The 14,092-nt window shown below is 54.0% G+C and overlaps 1 protein-coding gene across 1 annotated transcript in view; it reads left to right on the forward strand.

The window, feature by feature from the left end:
• Positions 1 to 1,108: 1,108 nt before the first annotated feature.
• The window catches only part of ASB2 (ankyrin repeat and SOCS box containing 2), a gene marked incomplete at both ends in the record, with an annotated part of 28,816 nt that continues 15,832 nt past the window's right edge, over positions 1,109 to 14,092 (forward strand). The window contains 4 exons of the mRNA XM_082856862.1: positions 1,109 to 1,314; positions 8,224 to 8,322; positions 11,425 to 11,591; positions 12,422 to 12,577. Of these exons, the coding sequence (XP_082712988.1) occupies positions 1,109 to 1,314; positions 8,224 to 8,322; positions 11,425 to 11,591; positions 12,422 to 12,577 (628 nt within the window). The remainder of the gene's footprint in view (positions 1,315 to 8,223; positions 8,323 to 11,424; positions 11,592 to 12,421; positions 12,578 to 14,092) is intronic.

Consider the following 14,092-nt stretch of genomic DNA (forward strand, 5'->3'; position numbering starts at 1 on the left):
TTACAGCACTGGTGTTTGGGATATTTTTTGAAAAGATCTCATGTGACTCTAATCTTCAGTCAGGGCTCGGAATCACTGACCTACAGCCACACTGCATGTGAGCCGGTCACAATGAAAATCAGGCTAAGCTGGTTTGACTTCATTTCCTAAGAGCAGTTGACTCAACCAAAGTCCATTTCTCCTTAAGGCAATTTTTTTTAAGAAGACAGTCCCTGGAATTACACGGCAAAGGATTTTAACCATCGGTTTTAACTAGATCATGTGATTCATCTCTAATAATCTCACCTCTAGCACAAGGCAGAGAAATGCGTGGATAGGGTGTTGTTGGATGATTGGAAGGAAGGAATGTGGGCACGGTTGTGTAATCTCCTTGAGGGCAGGGATTCTGTCTCTTGGGATCGTGTTGCTGTATCACCAGTGCTTAGAAGAGTGTCAGACGTAGAAGAGGTGCTCAGTAAATAATCCCTCAGTTAACGATGCATGCACACGTGTGCAGAGATAGGCTGTCCGGAATGGAAAAATGAATGGTGGATGAGTGGATGGTTGGTTGAATATATAGCTGTATAGATGGATGGATGGATAAATGGATGGGTGGTGGATAGACAGATACATCTGAGGGTTATAATGGAAAGATAGGTGGATTGTTGGATGATTGGCTAGACAGATGAGTGGGTGGATAGGAGCACAGATGTTGGATGGATGATTAAATGGTTGGACAGATGGATGGCTAAGTGAACAGATGGGAGGGCGAGTGGATAAATGAGTGGGTGGGTGGACGGCTGGATGCGTGGGACGATGAATAATTGGATAGATGGGTGGCTGGTTGGACAGATGGTTAGATAGGCTGGTGGAGTGATGAATAGATGAGTGGGTGGATGGATGTGTAGATGAATGGGTGGTTGGGTGGATCATAGGACAAAATGAATGGATGAAAAATGATTGTGTGATTGCCACAAGAAAGCACAGCCTTCCCTGTGTGTAAACACAGCTACCTTGCGTAGCTCTTAGTGACCAGGGTGGCTTTGATCTCCTCACAGACTTTTCTGATCTGATGCTTGCCCCTGCCCACTGAGTGTCTTCTGGAGGCCAAGGTGAGAGGTGGAAGAGGATGGCCACGGAGATCAGTGCTCAGGGCAGACAGCGTGCCATTGGGCAAGAGGAGTACAACCTGTACAGAAGCCTGAGCGAGGATGAGCTGGTCCAGATGGCCATTGAGCAGAGCCTGGCTGACAAGACTCGGGGCCCAGCCGCCACGGAGGCCGCTGTGTCCACACGTGTCAACCGCGAACCTGCGCATTTCTACCCGTGGACCAGGTGAGCGAGGGGAGGCCAGATGGGGCGTCCATCAGGCACAGATCCCAAACACTGTTAAACCAAGACCAAGTTATCCTGGTCTCTAAGATGCGTTTTCACACTGTAATGACTTTCATTTGTTACCTAAACTTACTGAGCTCTGGAGGTGCCAAGCGCCACCTTGAGTGCTGCACACACCTCGCCTCATTTTATCCTCTTAAGGACCTTCTAGGAGGCTCTATGCGATATTCCCATTTTACAGATGAGGAAACTGAAGCTCAGGGCTGAGTAACTAGCCCAGGGTCACACAGCTAGCAGACAGTGGTGCAGAGATTGGAGCTATCTGATTCCAGAGCCCATGGCTCGACCTTGTACCACTGGCTTTATGTCTGGATGCAAAGGAACTGATGTTCTGAATCTGGCCAGGGCTTCCAACCCTTTCTATGCCATTACCCTGGAAAAACACGTCTGAGAAGCAATGACATCTGCCCAGCAAAACCATCCTGCCTCCTGTTCCGGCTCCGCATCTCAGCATGACCTCATCCTCCATTAGCAGGACCATCTATAGCAGTTCCATGTCACACCAGTAGAAATATGACACGGGCCACGACTGCAGTTCCACAGATGCAATTTTGAATTGTGTGACCTTGGGCAAGTCATTTAACCTCTCTGAACCTCAAACAACAATGGTAATAACAGCAGCAACAATAAACAGACTTTTTCCGATGTCCAGAGCCAGTCGACATGGATGAAGGTGGGTGACGGTACATCTTGGCCCTGTGCCCTGATGAAACCTACCAGGGTGTCCCCCAAGTGACTCTGGCCCTTCCAATGCTGGACCAGTTCTGCCAGGAAGGCTGGGCAAAGGCCTGGGATGCCCATCATTCAGGAGACCCCTCCCTAAAGGGGAAGGCAGGCAACCTCCTTGGGCAGCTGGAAGGAATATGAAGGCTCCAGGTTACTGAGCTGACCACAAGGACATCCCATCCTGAGACCCAATCGAAAAACAGAAGCCCAGGGCCAAGGACTCATGGTGGCTGATGCTCTAGAGACCCTGGTTCCTGTTTTGGCCAGTTCAGCCCAAGTCAGACCACAGGTTCCTCTTTCTCAGAGGGATCAGAGAGAGAGAAGATCAAGTTCCCTCCAACCCGGCCTGCAGCACAAGCCATACGTCCTGGGGCCTCTGCAGCCTTCTCCCCAGCGTGGGAACCCCCTCCAGGAGTGCTGTAGACACTTGAAAACGTTCGAACTGGGCCCTGACCTCCTCCTTCCTCTAGTGGTAAGGAAGTGGCGGACCCACGTGGGGTGTAAACATTTATCCTGAGAAAGAACGCTCTCACGCAGCAGGGAAAGGACTTATCCAAGGCCATGCGGCCCTCACCCAAGATCCAGGCACAGTCAGGCAGGGCAGGATTCAGCCTGCATCTCCTCACTCTTGATGTGACCTGAAACCTCCTGGGCTCTGTTCTGCCCTTTCATCTCCGAAAGGAGGCTGGGTTGGGCCCTGCTAGGGAAGCAAATCCCTTTCACGGGATTGTTAATCACATTCTCTTCCTCCACATGCCCAGCCCACAGGCGTTCACTTGATCCCGACAAAAGCCACGCAAGGTGGACGTTTCTGTGCCCATTTTACGTATGACAAAACACGCGCCCGGCAGGGCCAGGAACTGAACCAAGGTCTGTCCCACCCTGAAGTTCAGACACTTGCCCAGCTCCGTGGATTCTGCAAAAGCCTCTCTCTATTTCCTGTCCCTCCTCCACCTTGAAGAGACTTCTCCCCACAGAGATTCAGGGTCCCCCAAACAAGAGACACACAGATTTGTGCTCACACTCAGACATGGTGTCACAGTAAGTATGGGGCCCAATAGGGTCCTTGTCCACTTTTTCCCCCAAATATCATAGTGTTCATCTAAGTAGACCCCCAGCAGGTTTAGAAAGCGGACATCACATATGTCCCCAGAGGCTCCACTTGGCCAGCTCCGCCTCATTTTTGACCAGCCTCCCAGGTCAGGCAAGTTGCTCTCTTACTTTCCTGACTGTTTCTTTCACTGCCCTGACTACAACAGTCTCTATGTATTTCTTTCTGCCATTAACCTGTGAACTCCTTGAAGGCAGCCGTCTTCCTTCTGGTGAGGCCTCGTGTCTAGCACACAGGGCCTGACCCGTGGCAACACCTCAAAGCTCTTGGTGAACGGATGAATGGGTGAATGAGTGAGGAGGTGGCAGACTAGAGTGGAAACAGGAGTGGGTTGGGAGGTTCGGCTCCTTCTTCTGTCACCTACTGGCTGTGTGTCCTTAGGCAAGTTACTTGACTTTTCTGAGCCCCAGCAGCCTTATGCCTAAAATGGCAATAACAAAAACTTGCCCAGGCCTACTGTGCAGTATTCTTATGAAAAGCTAATCAGATGAGGTGGGTGCTGTCCCACATCCTGCAGCCTGAACAACTTCGCTCCACTTCCTCCCTGAGGACCCTGAGTGCCCATCTCAAGGCTGCCTCTGTAGCATGGACAAGATTTTGTGTCACCCTAGGAAGGCATTGCCCAGCCTCCTGAGAGTGTCCCCAGGGACACTGTGTGACCTCCTTGGGGACAGGGAAGAGATATGACTCACTTTTGTATCCTCAGTACCTGGCAAAGAGCCTGGATCATTGTAGATGCCCAATGAATGTTTTTAGGCAAATCAATGCATTTTTTAAAAATATGTATTTATTTGGCTGTGCCGGGTCTTAGTTGCGGCATGCGGGATCTAGTTCCCTGACCAGGGATCGAACCCGGGCCCCCTGCGTTGGGAGCGTGGAGTCTTAACTGCTGGACCACCAGGGAAGTCCCTGCATTTTGAATCCAATAAAATTCTCTAGAAATATAATTTATTGTCATCAGCTTGTGACCAAAATGGCAAACGTGGACGTAAAGGTCAAGCAGGTCTTTGGGATCCTAGAAATGAAAGTCAGCTCAGCATCCCAGAGAAAATATCATATTCCCTTTCAAAGTCATCTTCCAATTAGTTCCTCTCCCACCACGAGGTAAGGGGTGAAGTTTGAACGTGTATGAGGATCAAGCCTTGGCCCGCTGAGGCCCCCCTGAAAGGCAGACCAACGTCCCATCCAGTGGAGAAGTAGGGTTCATGCACTCATGGAACAGGGAGCCCAAGGGTACGAAAATAGCAGTCCGAGTGGCTCCAGGAAGCTGAGTCTTCCAGTCTTTAAACTTCTGCATTTTATTTAAGGTTAAATTTCTAAGAAGAAGAAGGAAGAAAGCCTGAAGCAGGAACTTGCTCGGGCTGACGTGTGCACAGCTGCAAACAATTCAAATAAGCCACCTAGACTTACCGTACACTTACGATGTGCCAGGTGACTTCCCTGCACCTGGATGTATATCAGGCCTGGTTCCTGTTCTCCCTAAGCTTTCAGTCTAATGAGGGCAAAGGCCCAGAGGTACATAATCATCCAAGAGGATGGATGCAGCAAAGAGGCTTGCTTCGGTGTCAGAGGGACACAGGAAGGGTTGATCTACTCCTTAGTCAAGGAGGTGGGCTTTGCAGGATTAATAGGAGTTTGCCAAACAGGCTAGAGGAAGCAAACTTGTTTGAGCCTCAGTTTCCTCGTCTGCAAAAGGGAGCCAATTTCATCTCCTTCACAAAGTGGACTAGAGGATGAAATAAGATGACTTGTGCCATGTGCCTATCATAAGACTTGGTACAAAGCAAGCTCTCAATGAATCTTAGCCGTGGATGGGAAGGCAGAAGTTGCTGCAGCTTGGAATCCATGTTCTCTACATGTGAGTCCTCTCTGGCCAGCCCAGAAAGGATGCATTGGCCAGTGGGTGTGGGGGAAACAGAACTCTCACGGGGGGAATGGACATGGAGGGGGCAATCCCGTGTGAGCTCTTCCTCTCTCCAGCCAACAGGGCAGGGGGCTGGTTCTCCAGGAATTTGAGGTCTTGGCATACAACCACACAGCACCAAGATTACCATACGGGACACTATCCCTACAAAGGCTTTTGTTTGCTTGTTTTGTTTCATTCATTTAAATTTATCAAGCGCCTGTGGTGCCAGGCCCTGTACTCATGACACCTGTGTTCGTGTGAGGACCAGATGGGAGGACAGGTATGGGATGCTGCTCGGTGGCAGGCATGGGAAGACTCTTGTATTTGTCAGCTCCCTCTGCTATTAAGACGCCTGCTTGCCACCCGCATTCAGCCAGGTCCAGGCCAATGTAACACCCTTCCTGGGGCTGACCTGGGCTTCTCATTAACTCCGACAGGGCCCACTGAGAAGTCAGGGGGCCTTGTCATCACAGCCCTGGTCCCCACTCTCACCGAGCCTGACCTATGTCTGAAGCCGGGACCAGCTGGACTCCAGGACAGGGCTGTTGGGAGCTGGTGATGGTGACATACTACCGACCCCGACCTGCCCGCCCACACAAAGGACGTGGGGCCCTACCTGGGCCCCTTCCAGGACATGACCTTTGCCCACATCCTGCCATGTTCCTCTCACTTCTGATGACTCGGCCCTAGTGGTTTTCTCTGCTGGGAATTTCCCTGCTCTGGACCCGAGGTGAAATGGGGCCTGTCGCCTTGATCAGAAAGAGCACGGAACCCGGTCAGCGGCCTGGCTCCCCTTCCGGCTCTGAGCACTCATGCTGCCTGCCCCTGAAGCCTAGTTAACACGCTCAGTTTCAGAGCGCCCAGAGCGGGTCCTCCTGCCTCTCTCCCAGCCCCTCCCTTGCGGCTCTGTGGTGGTGTGTGTCCTCACCACCACCCCCGCCCGACCCCGTGAGCCTCTGAACACCTGAGGATCAACAAAAAGAAACATGCCATCGATCTGCACCCCCAGGCCCTAGCACAGGCTGTGCAAGCATAGAAAGGAGGCGAAGCCATGCCCCATCGTGAGGGAATGTCACCGTCGCCATCTCGCTGCCATCCCCACCAGCCTCACCGTTCCATTGTTGCTGTTATTTTTATACCGTCAGAGATATGTCCTAATTTTAGGGTGGTGGGTAGGTTTTCATCAATGAGTTTTACCTGGCTAAAAGCATTCTAACAACAAAAAGTGATGGGAGGCCACACATGGATCAATGATGAGAGTGACCGGGTCCCCAGGGCCATGTAGAGCTAGAAGCCCAGGGCTTTGTCATGACCACAGGGCTGGGGACTGCTCAGGTGGGCCTGGCCTCAGGCTGCTTCTGTCTTGCCCAGCATCCTCCGCTTTTCAGGGCCGGGAGCAAGTGCAGATAATGACACTGAAACAGCAGCTCTCAGGGCTGGGGAAAAGGGGCCCTGGCAGGGCCAGTCTCTGCACCCCTGTCCCCAGGATGTGGTGTGAGATCTGTATGGCATCCTGAGTTTCCATGTGAGCTCATTGCAGTGAAGGCTCCACAGCAACAACAGCAGCGAGGAAACCCCTGGTCAGGTCCTGCTTCCTCATTTTGCAAAGGAGGAAACCGAGGCACAGAGAGGGATGTGGGCTTGTTCCCAGTTTCAGGGCCTATCAGCCAAAGAAGGGACAAAGGGGCGGGAGACACCAAGCCTCTGGAGGAGGGAGCATGTGTCCGAGCTCCGCGGCAGACAGGAGTCGACTCTGCAGCTGCGTGTGACCCTGGGGCCGTTTCCTGCCTCTAGGAGCCTCAGTCTCTGAGTCTAGGAAAGGCAGTGGCATTGGCACCCGCTCTAGCATTCATGGCATCACACTCGGCCTCGCTGCTCAGGAGCAGGTGGGGGAGAAGGAAGGTGGGAGGTGATGACCGTGGTGCAACAGGTGAAGGGGGCTGGCATCCTTCCCGTCTCTCTCTGCTCCCTCCCTTTCCCTGTGCCCCGGCCTGGCTGAGGGTGTCCACAAAATCTGCAGGGCCTCCGGGTCACAGTTCCAGCACCTCCGTGGCCCACGGGATGCTGGTCACCTGTAGCAACACCCTTCCCAATCCCGCAGGGGACTCCGCAGAGGGGCGCAGGAGACCAGGCCGGGTCCGCTGGGGTGTCTGTTGCACCAGGGTCCCCAACCCGCTGGAAGATGGGCCAGCATGCCCTGTTCCCATTCCAGCTCCAACCAATCCAGATCTGTGCAGTGACCACCTCCCCTCCTTTCACCCCTCCTGTCCTCACAACAGCCCAGTGGGGTGGGAAAACTGAGACTCAGAGAGATGAAATAATGATGCAATGAATGGTGGACACGTGTGGAGCCCTGTGCCTGGCCCTCTGGTAAGCACTTTACACCATTCACGGATTCAGGCCTCACCAGACTAAGTCCCAGAGAAGATGCACCTGTTCGAGGTCACACAGCCAGGGAGTGCCAGAGCCTGGATTTGAACCCGTGTCACTCTGACTCCAAGCCCTGACTCCGATGAACTTCTTCGCACATCCTTTTGCTCTACCCTTTGTACTGCTTGTTCCCGACCCTGGGACAGCAGGACCCTCTAACGAGGAGCCAGTGAGGTGAGGGTGGGAGCACAGACCTGGCTTGGCGCCCCAGCTGTGCTCTCCTTGCCCCCCACCCCGGTGAATCTCTTGTCCATCCCTGTGGGGACCCAGACTGGCCCGCCCTGGGACCGAGCCCCTTTCATCCTGGGACCTGCTGCTGACTACTCCTCACATCCTCCTGGGTGAAGAATGTCACCTTGCTTCATATCTGCCTCCTGCGTGGCTGGCTGGGGAGGGGGACCTTCGGGGGTGGGGTGAGGTTAACCTCATTGTTGTCTTATATGGTCATTTAAATCTCCCAGGGCTTCCTCCAAGGGCCAAAAATAATCTGGAGACACAGCAGCTGTGTCCAGCGCACAGGGAGGACCCGGCCATCTGCTTTGGTTCAGAGCCCTGTGTCTGTCTGTCAGTCTCTCCCCCTCGCTCTCCCTCCATCCTCGTTCCTGCCTCCGGCCATGACCCGCTTCTCATATGCAGAGTATTTTTCCCTCTTTCACTCCTGCCCTGCACCCTCCAGGTCCGCTGTGTCTCCTGAGAGCGCCACAACCGCAGCCCCCAAGGGCCTGTTCCAGGAGGTTATGCAGAAATACAACCGCAGCAAGTCCTTCCAGCTGGCGTAAGTGTCCCCCCCCCGCGGCCCCCAGACCATCCAAGCTCATTCTCCTCTAAACTGGGGTTGGGGTTCAGGGATGGGAAGCAGTCCCACAGCCCCCAGGAAGAGGGGTACTCTGGAGGGACTCCAAGGAACAACCCTCCCAGGTGTGTCCCCCTGAGACCCAGCAGCTCCTGCCGAGCTGGGCTTGGTGGTCGCAGGCTCCATCCTCTAGGAACTGCCAGCCAGGCTGAGTTTGTGATTAACCCCTCAGTTCCCCCAGAATGGGCCCTGCGTGTGGAGTAGCCCCGTAGGGCTCTGAACCTGGGGACCCAGCGAGATGGGGACTGGGGAGACGGCTCTAGTACTCCAGGGGCTCAGAGCTGAGGCCGATGAGTCAGCCCCCCATTCTGCCTCACTTTCCCGCATGCCATCACCATGGGTCTATCTGAGCACACCCACGACGCCCACACCCACAAGTTTTGGTTTGCTTTGTTGCCTTTATTTATTAAGTGCCAGGTGCTAAAACCAAAAGATAATCCGAGCTGCAGGAAAGGCTCTGTTTGCCTGGCACCAGGGTGCTGGGCTAGGTGAGTCCTTAGAAAATAGCTCTGTGCTGTTTCCTTCTCTGCTCGACCCCAGAAGCAGCTAAAAACAAAAAAGCGGTCCCATCGCTGGAGCCCCTATTTCCTTGATCGGTTACATTGTGGGGAGGAGACAATTGGCCTATGTTTTGTTTCTTCTTCCCAGCCCTTTTCAAGCCCTGCCACCCCTCTCTTCCTTGGCGCTGCAGGTAGGATTTTGACAGTCTGGAAAAGCGAAACCAGGTTCTGGTCTCAGCGCTGTTGCCACTTCCTGTGAGACTACCTGTGAGTCGCTGACCCTCACTTAGTCTCCGTTCTCCGTAGAGAAGGTTGGAGAGGACAGAGTGGCCTCCAGGGTCCTGTCCAGGTCCTCGGTCTCTGATGGTCTGATACCCGCAGCAGTTCCCCCCAGCCCTGGGGCGGGCACTTTGGCTGAGCTCATACAGAAGCTGGCGGTGTGTGTGTCTGAGCGATCCAGGGTCCTTGCACCACAGCTGGACGAGGCCCAAGCTGAGCGGTGCGTCCTAAGAATGTTCTCATGACACCGCACACCCGCCAAAGCCACAAGAACAGCCAGCCCTCCTCCCTTCCACTTCAGCCGGGTCCCACAGGAGACCTTCCGGGAGAGACAGGACACCTACCCCACTGGGGCTTTTCCTGACACCAACCGGGGCTGCTCTGGGCCGCTCGTGAGCGGAACTCATCAAGGTGGCAGTGATGGCGTTGATGGGGACTTCAGGGCTTATCTGGTCCAGTTACCCATCGTCCTTGCTGGGTCTGTCCTTAACCGGCATCTGTGCTCTGAAGCTATTAATAACCAGAGAGGCTGAGAGTCAGGAGGAAGTGCTGCTCATGCTGGAGGGGGGAGCAGCTGGGAGGGTAAAGGGGCTGGCCCTGGAGACACTCTGGGCCTATCGTGGCCACCGACAGGGATGACGGCCTTGGGACAAGGCCTGCCTCCGGTCTCACCTCCTCCATCAGGGAAAGGGGACCACTTACGCAGCTCTTTCCCCAAGAGTGGACCCACAGCAGTCTGTTGTCCTCACTGACTCTCCAAGGATGGGGGAAGCCAGCTCAGTGCATGAATGAATGAATGAACGAATGAATGAACAAACGAACAAACGAAGTGGCTTGGATGAGCCAAGCTAAGAAGTTATCTTTCATATTAGCCCTGAAATCTTTTTGATATTCAGAAGTTTTAAATTGTGAAGGTGTCAAACGTATTAATCCTTCAGATACTTAAATCTTTCAGCAGCTGAAAGTTCTAGAGGTGAGGAGAAGGGTCCGGAGAAAGGAAAGGGGTTGGGAAGACCCCAGAGAGGTGCTCACTGTACGGACTCCCCCTCTGAAGGGTCTGCGCCTTTGTCTCAGTGCAAACAGGCCCCGAAGGTGGAGGTGCTTGGTAAACTCTGGAGTGCTATGCTCAGGGAAGGAGTTTAATTATCACTAAAACCTCCAGTGGGGTCAGTTATCCATCCCTTTGGGGGGCCGACACTGGAAGCCCGAATCCTCCTGGTAGAAATGGTCTTGGTATAGCAGATGCAGCCACTGAAAGCTGCAGGGACAGAGGGGTCCCCTGATTCTCTTCTGGCCACCAAGGAGCTCTGTTTAAAAGAGATCCTTGGTTTCCATCTGTGGAAGTGAATGAGCCGGCCATGTTTCTAGTGGAGTTTCCCGATGTGGTACCCAACTTGGAGATAAAGGCATGGGAATACTCCAGGCCCAGGGATGCTCACAGGGGGACGGAACACTGGCAAAGCCCGATCCAGAGCCCTCACCTTTATCTTCTTAGGCCAGTGCGTCCTCCAAACGCTCAGAGGAGGCCATTGCAAAGACTGTGTTGAAAGAGATACAAATACAATCCCCAAAGACACAAGCAAAACTCTAACAGGGAAGAGGCTGTCTTTTTGGAAATAGAAGGGATGAAGGAGTGAAATAATTGTCAGGGTTCTTAAATTCTGAATCCTTCCTCTCTCCCTCCCTTCCTTTCATATTTTCTCTCTCTCTCTTTCTTTCAAGCCGCAAGTATTTATTAAGTAGCTATTATGGACCAGCCACTGAGCTGTGCCGTGGGAACCAAATCATAAGGGATAAAAGAAAGACATGGGCCCTGTGGTCTTGGAGCTCAGAGTCCAGTGGGGGAGACAGACAGTGGGCAAACAATCAAAGACATGTAAAAGCCAGTGGTTAGCTGAGGGCTTAGGACCGGAGGCAGGGAGAGGCTGACCCAGTCACAGGCAGGCTGAGGAAGCCGTGACGGGGCTGAGAGTCAGAGTGGCCAAGGTCAGGGCCGAGGTCAGGGCAGAGTTTCCAGGGCACGCCCATGTGGGTTAGGAAAAATTATTCTCCTTATTGAGAGGACACGGCTGCAGGGGCTGAGCACCTGTCCCAGAGCAGCAGGGCCAAGCAGGACTGTGCGATCCCACAGCCAGCCCCACTCCTGGTCACCAGCACGCCCTGCTTTCCTTCTGGGAGAAAGGCCACCTGGTCCTGCCTCTGCCTGCCCCAGTCCGGAGGAATGACCTGCCCCTTGCTCTCACAGGCCCGTGGACCCTGTGCTAAAGGCCATCAAGGAAGGCGATGAAGAGGCCTTGAAGGCGATGATCAAGGCGGGGAAGAACCTCGCAGAGCCCAACAAGGAGGGCTGGCTGCCGCTGCATGAGGCGGCCTACTACGGCCAGCTGAGCTGCCTGAAGGCACTGCACCAAGGTGAGGCGCTGGGCTCTGCGCGCAGCCACAGGTGGGGACGGACGCGCGGGCAAGGGCACGCTCCTTGCGGAGCTTTGCCTCACCACCACCATGGTGAAAGGGGCGAGGCAAAGTTACCACCCCGCTCGCAGAGTTAAAGTCATCAAGTGGGAAGCAAGGAAGTGCTTGGGGAAGCAAGCCATCCCGCCAGCGCTGCCCCGCCCATCCCACCACCTCTCCAGGCCTCCCAGGACAGGAGGGCCTAATTCCTAGAAAAGGAATGAGGGAAGGCTGACTTGTGGGAGAGCCACTGCCAGTTTGTTCGAGAATGTTCCAGGGGCTGATTTGGTGTGGAAAATACCACAGCTGTGCCTGTGCCCTGCCAAGGCCATCTCCAGCAGCTGTGACACTCTGAGCCTCGGCTCTCCCCCAGGCCAGATGTGGATGGGGAACACCTGCAGGCAGGAGTTACCTCTGCTCTCAAGAAGCATGGACCCCAGGCAGCCCACCACACTCCAGGGCAGGAGCGACTACATGAGACGGACTTCCGGCAGTGGCTGGTGGGAGTGTAAGGGAAGGACAGGGCCATTCGGAGAAGGAGGGGGTTCAACCAGGGGAGGCCTCCCAGAGGAGGTGGCATCTGAGCTGGATTAATATGACCGGGAAGCTGAAACAGCCCTGTGAAAGTGACTGAATCCAAGGGCAGGGCAGTGTGGCAGTGTGGATGGTAAATTCAGGTGGAGGCCACTCACATCTGTCCCTGGAACTGGGAGGAAATTGGGACCACCCCTGTGTTGGAGGGGGAGGTGGGTATCTTCCTCCTTTTGAATTTCCTGGTCTATCCTCCCCAGCATACCCGGCAATCATTGACCAGCGCACCCTGCAGGAGGAAACGGCCCTTTACCTGGCGACATGCAGGGGACACCTGGACTGCCTCCAATCCCTGCTCCAGGCTGGAGCTGAGCCCGACATCTCCAACAAGGCCCGAGAGACACCACTCTACAAAGGTGAGCCCACTGGGGTGGGCTTCCCCGAGGGAGGGTCCAGAAACTAGGTGGGCAATGGGGAGGATTGCTTGCAAATTGTACAACTCCCCAAGGGGGTCTACTTTGATGATGCAACCTCGTTTAGATGTATAACTTCCATAGTTGAACCATTCATTCATGTACATATTCAGTCAACATTTCCCAAGTCCTCCCATGGGCCAGGCATGCTGAGAGCCCTGAGATGAAAAGATACGGTCCGTGTCCATGTGCTCTCCCCGTCTGGTGGGCGTCGATTCGCAGATGATGTAATTGTCAGCCACTGGCATTGAAGAGCTTGGCACAAGGCACCTGGGAACATTGGGGAGGGGCCCTGATGTGGAAGAGGGCATCCGCAGGAGGGGGTCCCAGAGCTGAGCCTGAATGGGAGGGATTTACCAGCTGGACAAGCAAGGGGAACAGCATAGGCAAAAGCAAAGAGGCGTGAGAGGGAATTTGTACCTCCAGGATGTTCGAGAAAAGGAAACACTCCTGGCTTACCCAATACATCATCCAAGGACATTCACTGGCTGCCCTGGCAGTACCCAGGGTCAAAATCCGAATACTCATGACAGTTGGTATTTATTGAGTGCTTACTAAGTACGAGGCTCTGTTCTTTTTTCTAACCCTCGTATCCATCCACGTACGAGGGAGGCGATGCTAGTATCCCATTTTACAGATGAAGCCCTAAGGCACAGAGAACTGACATGAGGCAGCCAGGATCACACAGCCAGCAAGGGCAGATCTGGGATCTAAACTCCGCGAGCTGGATGCCAGCACCACACTCTGAACTACTCCACGATCAAGTGTTTAGTTCATGCCTATACGCTTAAGCAATCAGCTTTGGGGCTTGCAAAAATGATAGGACCTTTAAACGTTGAAAAACTACAGAAATCTCCAACTTTCCCTGTGTCTGGTATCCAGCACCTGGAACATTCCATAGGCAGCAGGAGCCAGGTCCACTGCAGACCTGTGGTGGAAGTGTCTTCCCTAGAACTCATGTCCCCTGGGCACTGGAGCCATCACCTGGAGCCTCAGCTGACCCAGAGAGAGCGCCCAATATGCTGGGTGACTCACAGCTGAAGCCTGGGCCCTGGTCCTGCATGAGCTCCACGATGTGCCAAGCTCCACCCTAGAGCCTTCATGTGCTACCTCACTCCACCCTCCCACGGCATCCTCTCGGGAAGGTTCCATTATCTGTGCTTTACAGGTGAGGAAACCAAGCCTGGGGTCCTGTTTGAAACACTACCCAGTCAGCCCCCCTTCCTTCTCACCACCCCCTCTGACTGACTCAGAGAAGCTTCTAGGAATGGTTAATTTGGACAAGTGCCCAGCCTCCCTGGTAGACGCTCTGCCAGCGCTAAGGCTGCGTTTAGGGCCCACTGCAAGATGCGGCTTATAAGGGACGTTTGAGCAGACTCAGAAGATAGATTTTAGCCCAAATTAAGTGAGTAGCTTTTGAGGAAGTGTTTTGATCAGGACGATGGCACTGCCCTCCTC

This window comes from Leucopleurus acutus (genome assembly GCF_964270905.1).
Source record: "Leucopleurus acutus genome assembly, chromosome: 1".
In the NCBI taxonomy this organism is placed as follows: domain Eukaryota; kingdom Metazoa; phylum Chordata; class Mammalia; order Artiodactyla; family Delphinidae; genus Leucopleurus; species Leucopleurus acutus.